The 14463-nt window shown below is 42.6% G+C and overlaps 1 protein-coding gene across 6 annotated transcripts in view; it reads left to right on the top strand.

Annotated features, from left to right (window-relative positions):
• The window catches only part of LOC110494790 (protein phosphatase 1 regulatory subunit 1A), a 40449-nt gene extending 26889 nt beyond the window's left edge, over window positions 1-13560 (top strand). Inside the window, exons 3-8 of one of the 6 annotated variants that reach the window (XM_090206476.1) lie at window positions 1550-1587; window positions 2237-2300; window positions 3616-3672; window positions 6745-6875; window positions 9296-9424; window positions 10597-13560. In XM_090206476.1, coding sequence (XP_090062602.1) covers window positions 1550-1587; window positions 2237-2300; window positions 3616-3672; window positions 6745-6875; window positions 9296-9421 — 416 coding nt within the window. In that variant the 3' untranslated portion in view covers window positions 9422-9424; window positions 10597-13560. The other 5 variants (XM_090206475.1, XM_090206473.1, XM_036950905.2 and 2 more) reach the window with 5 other exon arrangements.
• The last annotated feature ends 903 nt before the right edge of the window (window positions 13561-14463 follow it).

Below are 14463 nucleotides of genomic sequence, written 5' to 3'. Positions count from 1 at the left end.
TGGCTGTGGGATGCGGGATGGGTTCAACGCACACACACACGCACGCACACACACACACACACACACACACACACACACACACACACACACACACACACTGCTGTATTTATTGTGGTTAATGGTTTACTACAAGTTAGCCTTAATCGATCGTTTTTATTCCGATTTCACCACCTCAGTATCACTTCCCATGTTACCATGGTATCAATCAGAACTGATATGTTATCTATTGTACCAGCTATGCACACCTGGATTCAAATCCTATTTGAGATACAGATATTTCATCTGCAAGATGGGCAGGGTTTGCACTTTTGTGACAATAGTATTGGTTCATCGTGTCTGGTAGAACTCAATCAAGCATTTAAAAAAAATATATTTTGAAAGAAGTATGAAAACCCAGATTTGTCAGTCATTCGTGTCGTGTTGACGTTAATGTTAGCACTGTCCAGGGGAACTTGTGCAGCTGAGGTAGACAGAGGGGTCGTTACACCATCTGCTCTGACTGGAACAAGGTCAGCTTACATCTTCCTGTCCCTCTTCCTGTCTGAGGTCTGGGAACACGGGCCTCAAAAATGTAGTCTGCTAGACCTATAGGACCATATACTGGAACATAGCTGTAGTCTGGTAGTAGTTATAGGACTATATACTGGAACACAGCTGTAGTCTGCTAGAGTTATAGGACTATATACTGGAACACAGTTGTAGTCTGGTAGTAGTTATAGGACTATATACTGGAACACAGCTGTAGTCTGGTAGACCTATTGGACTATATACTGGAACACAGCTGTAGTCTGCTAGAGTTATAGGACTATATACTGGAACACAGTTGTAGTCTGGTAGTAGTTATAGGACTATATACTGGAACACAGTTGTAGTCTGGTAGACCTATTGGACTATATACTGGAACACAGCTGTAGTCTGGTAGTAGTTATAGGACTATATACTGGAACAAGTCTGTGTGTGGGTGAGTTATAGGACTATATTCTGGAACAAGTCTGTGTGTGGGTGAGCTAGGGGGACTATATTCTGGAACAAGTCTGTGTGTGGGTGAGCTAGGGGGACTATATTCTGGAACAAGGCTGTGTGTGGGTGAGCTAGGGGGACTATATTCTGGAACAAGGCTGTGTGTGGGTGAGCTAGGGGGACTATATTCTGGAACAAGTCTGTGTGTGGGTGAGCTAGGGGGACTATATTCTGGAACAAGGCTGTGTGTGGGTGAGCTAGGGGGACTATATTCTGGAACAAGGCTGTGTGTGGGTGAGCTAGGGGGACTATATTCTGGAACAAGGCTGTGTGTGGGTGAGCTAGGGGGACTATATTCTGGAACAAGTCTGTGTGTGGGTGAGCTAGGGGGACTATATTCTGGAACAAGGCTGTGTGTGGGTGAGCTAGGGGGACTATATTCTGGAACAAGTCTGTGTGTGGGTGAGCTAGGGGGACTATATTCTGGAACAAGTCTGCGTGTGGGTGTATATTCATTGTTTAGTCAATAATCTTGCTGTTGTCTCTCACTATTTATTTCTCAACTTATCTCTCATTTTCCCTGCTACAGAAATAGATGAAGACCGTCTTCCAAACCAGTTATACAAGGTAATTAACTGCATCCTTCATCTGGAATGTTGTTAACAGAGAAATCACTAGTAACTAACAAATACAAACACGGGTGGTGTCGTGTTCAAAAGCACTGCATCACCGTGCTGAGGTGTCACTACAGCCCGGGGTTCGATCCCCCGGCTGTGTCACAACCCGGCTGCGATCGGGAGCCCCAAAGGACGACGCACAATTGGCCCAGTGCCGTCCTGGGTGGAGGAGGGTTTGGCTGGTAGGACGTTCCTTGGCTGATTGAGCTCTAGCCTAGGAACTCCACAACTCCTTGTGACAGAGCCTGGCGCCTGCAAGCTGATTCCATTTGTCAGTTGAACGGTGTATCATCTGACACATTGGCTGACATCCGGGTTAAGAGAGCAGTGGGATAAAAACCTTTGCCTCTCCCGAGCCCAGTGAGGAGTAGCAGAGATGAACCAAGGGACCTAATTAGGGGACAAAACAGGCTAAAACAATATGGTCGTGGGCCATACCACCCTGAACACATTTGTTTAGGGTCGGGCCTGGTTAGTACTGGGATGGGAGACCGCCTGGGAGTACCAGGTACCGTAAGCTAAAAAAATGTATGTAACCGTTGGATAGCAAATTAATATCATCTGACTACGTGGCTCACTTTATTGATTTCTGTTGACAGGCAGCCTTGATGAACTCTCCCAGGCAGAGGAGGAAGGGAGCAAGAGCCACGCCCACTATGAAAGGTAAGATCTCTCCCAGGCAGAGGAGGAAGGGAGCAAGAGCCACACCCACTATGAAAGGTAAGATCTCTCCCAGGCAGAGGAGGAAGGGAGCAAGAGCCACGCCCACTATGAAAGGTAAGATCTCTCCCAGGCAGAGGAGGAAGGGAGCAAGAGCCACGCCCACTATGAAAGGTAAGATCTCTCCCAGGCAGAGGAGGAAGGGAGCAAGAGCCACGCCCACTATGAAAGGTAAGATAATATAGCTTAGAAATGTGGAGAAGGTGACACATCAAGTGTGCATCAACATAATGTCATTTCAGACAGGCTCCTTTATACAATAAACATGGGACTTTCTTCAATGTAATAATCTGTTAGTCGGCCTAAAATGTGTTAACTGTTTCCTCAGTGTTGCACAAATCAACCTTTTATTAAGGGAGTAGCTGCTGATAGTTTCTCTGAGGAGACTGTCCAAGACCCACGTTATATTTTCAGATTCAGTTTCCACTCTACTCCAGAACGAAACATAAAACTCCAAAATATCCTTCTCCTTCTGCAGAACAATCCTTTCTGAAACCCTTTTGTTGTAAGACTAGTCTGATAGTTTCTTTGAGACCGGCGTATATTCATCCGCCCACACACCATAACATGGGGTGAGTCACTCACTGCAAGCAGCTTGGACTATAATGAGTGTGGTTAAGAAGGCTGTGCTGGTTGATTAGAGCTAATTAATGAAAAGGACTGATGATGCTCTTCACCTATCGAACCGTGTTATGACTTCATAATACCTTTAATTAGAACTCTGACACATGATTTGTCAACGTTGACTTTGACTCCTCCCTCTCTCTCTCTCTCTCCCCCCCCTCCCCCTCCCCCTCCCTCCCTCCCTCCCTCCCTCTCTCCCTCCCCCCTCCCTCCCTCCCTCCCTCTCTCCCTCTCTCCTCCCTCCCTCTCTCCCTCCCTCCTCCCTCCCTCCCTCTCTCCCTCTCTCCTCCCTCCCTCTCTCCCTCCCTCCTCCCTCCCCCTCTCTCTCTAACTCTCTCCCTCCCTCCTCCCTCTCTCCCCCCTCACTCCCTCCATCCCTCTCTCTCTCCCTCCTCCCTCTCTCCCTCTCTCCCTCCCTCTCTCCCTCCCTACCTCTCTCCCTCTCTCTCTCCCTCCCTCTTCCCTCCCCTCTCTCTCTAACTCTCTCCCTCCCTCCTCCCTCTCTTCCCCCTCACTCCATCCCTCCCTCTCTCTCTCTCTCCCTCCTCCCTCTCTCCCTCTCTCCCTCCCTCCTCCCTCCCTCTCTCCCTCTCTCCCTCCCTCTCTCCCTCTCTCCCTCCCTCTCTCCCTACAGAGTTACAGTTCATGGTCGACCACCACCTATATCAACAGCAGCAGCAGCAGGGTGGAGGTGAGAGGAGATTGTTTCCTAGGTTCCTTTCCTAGGTTCCTTTCCTTTTTTTGTTTTCCCTGGCCAATGTGCCTAACTTTATGCATTACTTGCTCTTTAGGGGGGTTAGGCTTCATTACTGTTTTTTTAACCCCTTATACACTCCTCCTTACACTTGTGGAAATTGCCCTCTAATGGATAGGGCTAAATGTAAATGTTTCCCACAGAAGAACTATAAAAAAAATCATATGCATGAGCATGTGAGGGCGGCAGGGTAGCCTAGTGGTTAGAGCGTGTGACTAGTAACCGGAAGGTTGCGAGTACAAACCCCCGAGCTGACAAGGTACAAATCTGTCGTTCTGCCCCTGAACAGGCAGTTAGTTAACCCACTGTTCCTAGGCCGTCATTGAAAATAAGAATTTGTTCTTAACTGACTTGCCTGGTTTTTGTAATAAAGGTAAAATAAATAAAAAATGGTAGCAATTGAAAGAGAACAGTTTTACGGGACCAAAGTTGAGGACACATCAGATCACCTGACACAAGACTGAATCCAAAACACTGTTGATTTGACATTTATTATACTTTTCAAAGCATTTGTTGATGACGACATCTGAAAACACTCCAGATGTCCAGTAACGTAATTGTAACTTTAAGGACTCAAGAAAGTGACTTCTTTTTTCACTTTTTTAAATTTAGCTCTTGTCGTGTCTTTGGCTATGCCGGATTAAGTGATATGACATGCTATTCTATAGCATAATTTCTCCGTAATTAATATTACCTGATTGAGCTAATCATGTAAATGTAATTAACTAGAGAGTCGGGGCACCACAAAATAATATTTATAGAGCTGTTATCTTCCGAATAAACTCTTAAAGACTTAGCAATATTTTACATCAATAGCAGTCAATATTAATCATCACCTTAATTCAGTCTCATCTGAAAGTTGTAATTCTTGGTTATCTTCACGAACCCTGCCTAACAAGTTGAATCAGCAATACAAAATTGGGTTTAATTGGGTTTAATATTTATTTACTAAATACCTAACTAATCACACAGAATTACACATACACATAGTTAATCATAACTTGATTACAAATGACATCATAAAGGAAAACGTCCCTAGCGGGGGGGAACAGATATGACTGCTTGTCACACAAAAGAAAAGGGGCTGGGTTTGAGTGAAAGAGCGGGAAGACTGAGTCACAAAGGAAGAAGCTGTGCAATCGTAAATACAGTATCTTATATATTCTAAATTACCACCCATTTAGAAAAGGAAAATGCAATAAATATTTACTCTGAGCTGCGCTGTGTTGGAGGCTGGAAGGCTGTGTTGCCAAACCGAGTCCTTTGAAGAATGTCTCTGATGGTCAATTGGATACATTGTAGTAACGTCGTTGTGTGATAGACGGAATACTCTGACTGTTCCTTCCTAACCCTCGTTTGCAGCGTCTGTTTCTAACTCAACGGCTAGGAGGTATCACTTCTGTAGTGAATAAGAGTTCAAAGTTCATACCATTCGCAACCAAAGCTCACGCTGATGTTGGCTTCGCTCTGTAGTTATTATCTGAACCATTCTGGCATCGGACCGTCGTCCTCACATCCTCGGAACAGGAGGTTACATTGTCGTCAAGGCTTTATATAGGAAGGGAGAGGAGGGCGTGTTTGAATTGTTTTATAGCCCATGTCCCTTCCCAGGGGCGGGCCACTGATTGAGCACAGCCCTTAACTTATGAAAACCCAAATTTCACATTTTAGAAGCTAAAATCACATTTCATCCCATCACAAATAATTTCATATTCAAACATTTAAATTGAACAACAATTCCATGTGAATCCGATAACTCTGATGTGTAGACTTTCCACTGTAGAGTTTGTCATCTTATCATTGATGAGAATGTCTCAGATGACAACCGAACTGACATCATATTCATTAAGTACCACCACATATGTTCAATTGGTTGGATTACCAGAATATGGTTCATTTCCCCCCACCTACTGATGTTCCCAGAATCTCTATGTTAACCAAGGGTTTTTTAAATGTAACATCAGTAGGGTAGAGAGAGGAAAAAGGGGGGAAGAGGTATTTATGAATGTCATAAACCTACCCCCAGGCCAACGGCATGATTTGCTATTGAGGGTGACAGGTAGCCTTGTGGTTAGAGCGTTGGGCCAGTAACCGAAAGGTTGCTCGGATCTAATCCGTATCGTAGTATGGTAGTAGGTTCCTGTCTGTATCAAGAATGGTCCACCACGCACTTAAACTGGAATAGGCAAAGTATTAGAATTTTAGCAACCACAAAATGGCGGAGCGATTTCAGCATATTGCATCTTTAAGTGCATTTGAACTGGGTATGGTAGTAGTTGTCAGGCACACAGGTTTGAGTGTGTCAAGAACTGCAACGCTGCTGGGTTTTTCCCATGTGTATCAAGAATGGTCTACAACCCAAAAGGACATCCAGCCAACTTGACCCAACTGTATTGGAGTCAACATGGACCAGCATCCCTGTGGAATGCTTTCGACACCTTGTAGAGTCCATATAGTCCATATACCTGTCTGCCCTGACGAATTGAGGATGTTCTGATGATGCAACTTAATATTAGGAAAGTGTTGTTAATGTTTTGTACATGTTTTGTAAATCGCAATCTAGGTCAGGTGGGCATCATTTGAAAGAGTATTATATTACCAATATGGCTAGCTAAGTTATAAAATACAATCTTAGAGTGTTTGGGCTTTCAAAAGCCACTTCAGGCAAACAGATTGGAAATGTGGGTGCACATAGAATGGAGTCATGAGTGCATTCAGCTGTGTGTGTGTTCCTTGCCTAATCTTATTCACAATTTGAGGAACACAGGCTCGTTGTGTTCAGGACAACCCAGGCTATAACACATGTCATTCTTGTGGCTGTACGTCATTTCTGAAATACATTTCACTGATTGACTGAATGATTGATTGACTGAATGATTGATTGATTGCACAGAAATGTGTTTTCACAAGCTCCATATATATATAACACAATATATAGGTGTAGAAGATGAGCGTATATTATATTATTCCAGGTGATGAGTGTTCCTCAGAGAGCTGTCTGTCCGACAGACCCAGCCCGGACGCTCTGCCCAACGGGGAGGAGGAGGAGGAGCTGGAGCTACCGGAGGACGAGGAGGCCTGGGGAACCGAGGACAAGGTCATTGCAGAGGCCTTCGAGAAGCCGTGCTGCCAGATGGAGGGTAAGGAAGGAGGAATAAAGGGAGAGATATAAGGAAAGATAGGGAGAGAGAGATATAGAGAGATAGGAAGAGCGAGATATAGAAAGATAGGGAGAGAGATATAAGGAAAAATAGGGAAAGATAGGGAGAGAGAGATATAGAGAGAGATAGGGAAAGGTAGGGAGAGAGAGATAGGGAAAGATAGGGAGAGAGATATAGGGAAAGATAGGGAGAGAGATATAGGGAAAGATAGGGAGAGAGATATAGGGAAAGATAGGGAAAGATCGGGAGAGAGATATAGGGAAATATAGGGAGAGAGAGATATAGAGAGATAGGGAGAGAGATATAGGTAAAGATAGGGAGAGAGAGATAATGAAAGATAGGGAGAGAGAGATAGGGAAAGATCGGGAGAGATATAGAGAGATAGGGAAAGATAGGGAGAGAGAGATAGGGAGAGAGAGATATAGAGCGATAGGGAGAGAGATATAGGGAAAGATCGGGAGAGAGATATAGGGAAAGATAGGGAGAGAGAGATAGAGAGATAGGGAAAGATAGGGAGAGAGAGATAGGGAGAGAGAGATATAGAGCGATAGGGAGAGAGATATAGGGAAAGATCGGGAGAGAGATGTAGGGAAAGATAGGGAGAGAGAGATAGGGAAAGATAGGGAGAGAGAGATATAGAGAGATAGGGAGAGAGATATAGGGAAAGATAGGAGAGAGATATAGGGAGATAGACATAGTGGGTAGAGAGAGTAAAAGGTAGGTAATAAATGAGGAAATTAAATGCAGTCCTGGCAACAGTGCTCACCTCCAACCTTGCCAACTGCTTTAATTAAATTCAGCAGTAAAAATAACCTTGAGTTTTCCCTGGTGTGTCTGTGTCTGGATGGAGTCAGATCTACTAGATTGAGTTTTCCCTGGTGTGTCTGTGTCTGGATGGAGTCAGATCTACTAGATAGAGTTGTCCCTACTGTGTCTGTGTCTGGATGGAGTCAGATCTACTAGATAGAGTTGTCCCTGCTGTGTCTGGATGGAGTCACATCTACTAGATAGAGTTGTCCCTGCTGTGTCTGTGTCTGGATGGAGTCAGATCTACTAGATAGAGTTGTCCCTGCTGTGTCTGGATGGAGTCAGATCTACTAGATAGAGTTGTCCCTGCTGTGTCTGTGTCTGGATAGAGTCAGATCTACTAGATAGAGTTGTCCCTACTGTGTCTGTGTCTGGATGGAGTCAGATCTATTAGATAGAGTTGTCCCTACTGTGTCTGGATGGAGTCAGATCTACTAGATAGAGTTGTCCCTACTGTGTCTGTGTCTGGATGGAGTCAGATCTATTAGATAGAGTTGTCCCTGCTGTGTCTGGATGGAGTCACATCTACTAGATAGAGTTGTCCCTACTGTGTCTGTGTCTGGATGGAGTCAGATCTACTAGATAGAGTTGTCCCTACTGTGTCTGTGTCTGGATGTAGTCAGATCTACTAGATAGAGTTGTCTCTCCTGTGTCTGTGTCTGGATGGAGTCAGATCTATTAGATAGAGTTGTCCCTGCTGTGTCTGGATGGAGTCAGATCTACTAGATAGAGTTGTCCCTGCTGTGTCTGGATGGAGTCACATCTACTAGATAGAGTTGTCCCTGCTGTGTCTGGATGGAGTCAGATCTACTAGATAGAGTTGTCCCTGCTGTGTCTGGATGGAGTCACATCTACTAGATAGAGTTGTCCCTGCTGTGTCTGGATGGAGTCAGATCTACTAGATAGAGTTGTCCCTGCTGTGTCTGGATGGAGTCAGATCTACTAGATAGAGTTGTCCCTGCTGTGTCTGGATGGAGTCAGATCTACTAGATAGAGTTGTCCCTACTGTGTCTGTGTCTGGATGGAGTCACATCTACTAGATAGAGTTGTCCCTGCTGTGTCTGTGTCTGGATAGAGTCACATCTACTAGATAGAGTTGTCCCTGCTGTGTCTGGATGGAGTCACATCTACTAGATAGAGTTGTCCCTGCTGTGTCTGGATGGAGTCACATCTACTAGATAGTTGTCCCTGCTGTGTCTGTGTCTGGATGGAGTCAGATCTACTAGATATGTATTCTACATTATGGTTACCGTATCGGTGTCTTCGATACGCTATGGGCGACACACTATGTTTTTTGCCTCATAGTTTGTCAGAATAGAGGCGGAAGATGTATGAAAGGATGTAACACTCTGGTCTAGAGAAAGTCAGAGGGGAACCATCCATTTTGATCCACTGTTCTGGAATGACTCCTTTTAAAGATCGGCCTTTAAAAGTTACTCAGCATCAGACTGAATAAGTGCTTCTCTCCCGTCTCCATAATACAACAACAACAGGAATTGAACTGGAATAACGGAATTTGGCAAATATATGAATTTGATCATTTTAACATTGCCATTCTATTTAATTAAGGACATTTTCTGTGTTTGCAGCAGAGTTTTCACGGAACAGTCTATCAGAAGCTACAGGGGGACATGAGTGCCCCCTCTCCGAGGAGGAAGTGGGATACTCCGCCGTTCTCATGGCAGCAACATCATCGTCACAACAACAACACGCACTAGCAGGTAAGTTGAATCACTGCAGCCGTGGCAGACAGGAGAGACACTCTCCTAATCTCTTTGAAACCATCAGTGATCATTCAATGGGATCCTTTAGAATTCAGCCAGACAGCTTTTATTTGTATTTATTTATTTATTTATTTATTTATATCTATTAAACTATTTAAAACTCTGTGGCTTCATTTGGCATGTTAAAGGTGCAAATATCTGTGATAGTGATTTGATCACTTGGTTTCAGAGCACCTGACATTCAGCGACATGCCTGCAGTAGTGTGTTGCCATTGGGAATGTTTTTGTGTTTATAAAATACTGCATACTGACTGTACCATTGAACGTACGTCAACGTTTGGAAGAGATTTCGAAAATTAAAAAAAGTTGAAAGAAATACTGTAGGAAAAAAAGATGACAAGCTGTCAAGTTCAACTTTATTTGTCCCAGAGGGCTTTTATTTTTGGTTTTGCAGGAAAGGAGCATAAAAATGACAAATAAAATCCACATGGATCACAATGACACACAGTCCTAGTGGAATACAATGAGCTAGTCCATCAAGTCCTAGTGGAATACAATGAGCTAGTCCATCAAGTCCTAGTGGAATACAATGAGCTAGTCCATCAAGTCCTAGTGGAATACAATGAGCTAGTCCATCAAGTCCTAGTGGAATACAATGAGCTAGTCCATCAAGTCCTAGTGGAATACAATGAGCTAGTCCATCAAGTCCTAGTGGAATAGACAGAATCTTTGTAGGACTTGAAAAAAAATTGTCATCAAGGTCCTGTCTACCAGGAACAAAGTTTATGCTGGCCCTTCTTACACAACATGTCAGTGTTACACTCAGAGTTCAATTTATTATCAATTATTGTGTCAAGATACTTGGAATCTACAGTGTCTACCAGCTGGCCCTTGATGACAGTGTTATGAAATCAATTCTGTCATAAGAATTGACTTTCACAGCAACGTACAACGTCATCAACAACAGGGCCATGGGCAGTTTCATCTGCATTAAGGAGACTAACTATTACAGAGTCGTCGGCAGTCTTCAGGAACCAGCTATTCATCAGTGTACAGGATATAGACAAGTGCTAAGTGGACAAAAATCTAGCCTTATCTTACTGATCGATCTCCTTTTCTCTCTCTCTCTCTCTCTCTTCCTGTGTGTGTGTGTGTGTCCAATATGTCAGCTGCAGACACAACAGCTGCGTCCACAGCGAGTCCACTGGCAGAGAAGAACACGAAGACACCCAACCAGGCCAAACATAACAAGTAGAACCGTAGAACCGTCTCCACAGCAACCTGGTATGCATCCTAAGTGGCATCCTATTCCCTAGCTATGAAGTGTACTCCTTTTGATCAGAGTAGTGCACTATATAGGGGATAGGGTGCCACTTGGAACGCAAACCTGACGTTCAATAAGTAACTTAGACAGACAGACAGATGACAGACAATGACTGACCATCCTTTTGACAGACAGACTTACGGCTGAATTCAATCTGTATCACAGAGGTATCGCAGAAGATTCGCATTAAAATGCAAATTCATTAAAATGCAAATTTATTAAAATGCAAATTCATTAAAATGCAAATTCATTCATCAAATTCATTCAAATACTACTTAAGAGTTTTTGGGGTATCTGTACTGTACTTTACTATATATATTTTTGACAACTTTTACTTTTACTCCGCTACATTCCTAAAGAAAATCATGTACTTTTTACTCCATACATTTTCCCTGACACCTAGAAGTACTCGTTATGTTTTGAATTGCTTAGCAGGACAGGAAAATGGTCCGATTTACACACTTATCAAGAAAACATCCCTGGTCATCCCTACTGCCTCTGATCTGGCGGACTCACTAAACACAAATGCTTTGTTTGTAAATTATGTTTAAGTGTTGAAGTGTGCCCCTGGCTATCTGTAAAAATATATATATTATTGTGCTGTCTGGTTAGCTTAATATAAGGAATGTGAAATAATTTATATATATAATAGCAATTACATTTACTTTTGATACTTAAGTATATTTAAAACCAAATACTTTTAGACTTTTACTTAAGTAGTATTTTACTGGGTGACTTTCACTTTTACTTGAGTCATTTTCTATTAAGGTATCTTTACTTCTACTCAAGTACGACCATTGGGTACTTTGTTCACCACTGTGTAAAGGTAATTTCTGATTGAGCCAACATGTGCAGCTTTTACCGTGAATGCAGTCTCTGCGACCACGGGAACATTGCCTTTAATTGTCAATGGTTGTCACGCCTGCTCCCGCTCTCCCTCTCTGGCGCTCGACGGCGCCAGGCTCCCCATCATTACGCACACCTGTCACCATCATTACGCGCATCAGCGCTCATTGGACTCACCTGGACTCCAGCACTTTGTTGATTGCCCCTCTGCATCTGTCTGTTACTCAGTTTGTTCCCCATGTCAGCATTATTCATGTCATTATTTTTCCCTTCCAGACGATGTCCTTGTTCTGTTTCATGTCCGTTATTTATTAAGTGTTCCGCCCTGTACTTCTCGTCTCCCAGCGTCTGTCCTCACAATGGTGCTATAAAGCGGATATTCATCGCTACAGATGGAATAGAACCCTTTCTGTAGATATGGAGCTATCAGGGTATCGGTCTGGCCGGGCCTTATACCATGCAGGTGGAAATGGCAATGTGGCTACTTTACATTAGGTCCAAAATCCTACAGTACCGGTCAAAAGTGGACACACCTACTCATTCCAGTGTTTTTCTTTAATTTTACTATTTTCTAGACTGTAGAATAATAGTGAAGACATCAAAACTATGAAATAACACACAATGAATCATGTAGTAACCAAAACAAGTGTTAAAAAAAATCTAAATATATTTTATATTTGAGATTCTTCAAAGTAGCCACCCGTTGCCTTGACAGCTTTGCACTCTCTTGGCATTCTCTCAACCAGCTTCTCTTGGCAAACCCTGGAATGAGTAAAACAAGTTCCAAACCGGGACAGGAGATACGTATTTGGCTATATTTCATGCAAAGTGTTTTTTTGTTGTACACACAAACTGTAGCAGCCTACCACTCCCATGTCTAATATGCCTCCTGCGTAAAACTCATGAATCAAAATATTGTTCATTGTTATTGTAATTGTTAATTGGTTTATTAATTGTTAATTAATATAACTAAGATATTTCTAAGATTGCTTTAATGTTTTAGGACATTCTGTCCTGGACTCTTGAAAAACAAGCAGTAGTCGTGGTTGGCTAACAGAGATCCTAAACAACAACAACATAACAGGATGCCTATTTTTATGAGTCACGGGGCAGTCAGAAGCCGCCTCACAAATGACACCCTATTCCCTATGTAGTGCACTACTTTTGACCAGGACCCATAGGGCACTAGTAAAAAGTAGTGCACTATATAGGAAATAGGGTGCCATTTGGGATGCGTAGAGGGAATCGTCTCTGATACAATTTCGGAACTGAGATCAGTCTCTGTCCATGTGAATCTCTGAAGTCTAAAATGACAGATAAGGGACCTTCCGTTGGACAGAAGGACTCTGGCTGAACTTTGACCTTCTAAACTAAAACAACATTGACTACTGACATACCACTCATGCATGGCACGACTTTTACCTCACACTCCCTTAGTACTGTGCTAAACCCAGTACATACACTGTTTTTTTTTGTTCAGTACTTTTAATGTATGTACAATAACAACATCCAGAAACGTTCGTAACTTATTTCATCTTTGGTAATTATATTTATTTTCTACAGGATTGATCCCATACTCTGATGTGGCATTAGGCCCATGATTGAGTGACATTTTAAACAACAGATGTAGAATTTTAATTTGATCACCCTGTTGCAGGAGATCTTTCTTGCATTGCAGGACATGTAAAACTTTGAGATTTTAGACTTGATTGTTCCTGTAGACTTGATTGTATCAAACCCTACCAAAAAGAAATGGACAATTAATTATATTTATCATAATTCACATTTATAAAACTGGCTTAAATTAAGATTCTACACCTGTATTGAGCTGTCGACAGCTACTGTTCAGTGTCATCATGTCCTTTTGATTATAGACTGGGTCTTTATTCCATGTTATATATGTATAGTACACAGCAAATGAATCACGTGCAAATTAAAGATGTCTACAGAAATGTCACGTCTATAGAGAGATTGGTTTTCCAATTATTTAGCACTGAACACTTAAATGAACACATTGTTTAGCCATTATTGATGGACACATACATTATACTGCATTTATTTTATTTTCTCAGTTATAAACGATGGTATACAAAACAAATCTATATCAGCGTTTTGGCTAAACTTTATTGGTTTGAATTGATAATGATTACAGAGTGTAATCTAATGGCTCTATTCAATCTGTATCTCGGAGATTCAACGTTACAGCGTGATTGAAATGTAAAGGCAACGTTCCCATGTTAGGGGAGGATGCATCCAGATGCGATGCAGATTGAATAGAGCCCTAAAATTTGATATATGATACAATATAGTGTCGATGTGAAAGAAGTGTCTGTTTTACTTTAAAAAAAAACAACATCCTAATTAACTGTAAAAATTGCTCTTATTGCTCAACCAATAGTAGGCCTTAATACAATAAGAACCACCAATAGCAGGCCTTAATACAGTAAGAACCACCAATAGCAGGCCTTAATACAGTAAGAACCACCAATAGCAGGCCAAGAAGGTGTGGGTCCCAACTGGAACCCTATTCCCTTCAAAGTATACTAATTTTGACCGGGACCCATGAGGCTCTGGTCAAAAGTAGTGCACTATAAAGGGAATAGGGTTCCATAGGGTCTCTGGTCAAAAGTAGTGCACTATAAAGGGAATAGGGTTCCATAGGGTCTCTGGTCAAAAGTAGTGCACTATAAAGGGAATAGGGTTCCATAGGGTCTCTGGTCAAAAGTAGTGCACTATAAAGGGAATAGGGTTCCATAGGGTCTCTGGTCAAAAGTAGTGCACTATAAAGGGAATAGGGTTCCATAGGGTCTCTGGTCAAAAGTAGTGCACTACATAGGGCTCTGGGGTCTATAGGGCTCTGGTCAAA

Source organism: Oncorhynchus mykiss, chromosome 17 (genome assembly GCF_057628025.1).
Source record: "Oncorhynchus mykiss isolate SJ-2025 chromosome 17, ASM5762802v1, whole genome shotgun sequence".
Classification (NCBI taxonomy): Eukaryota; Metazoa; Chordata; class Actinopteri; order Salmoniformes; family Salmonidae; genus Oncorhynchus; species Oncorhynchus mykiss.
This window is presented reverse-complemented; position numbering and strand designations above follow the sequence as displayed.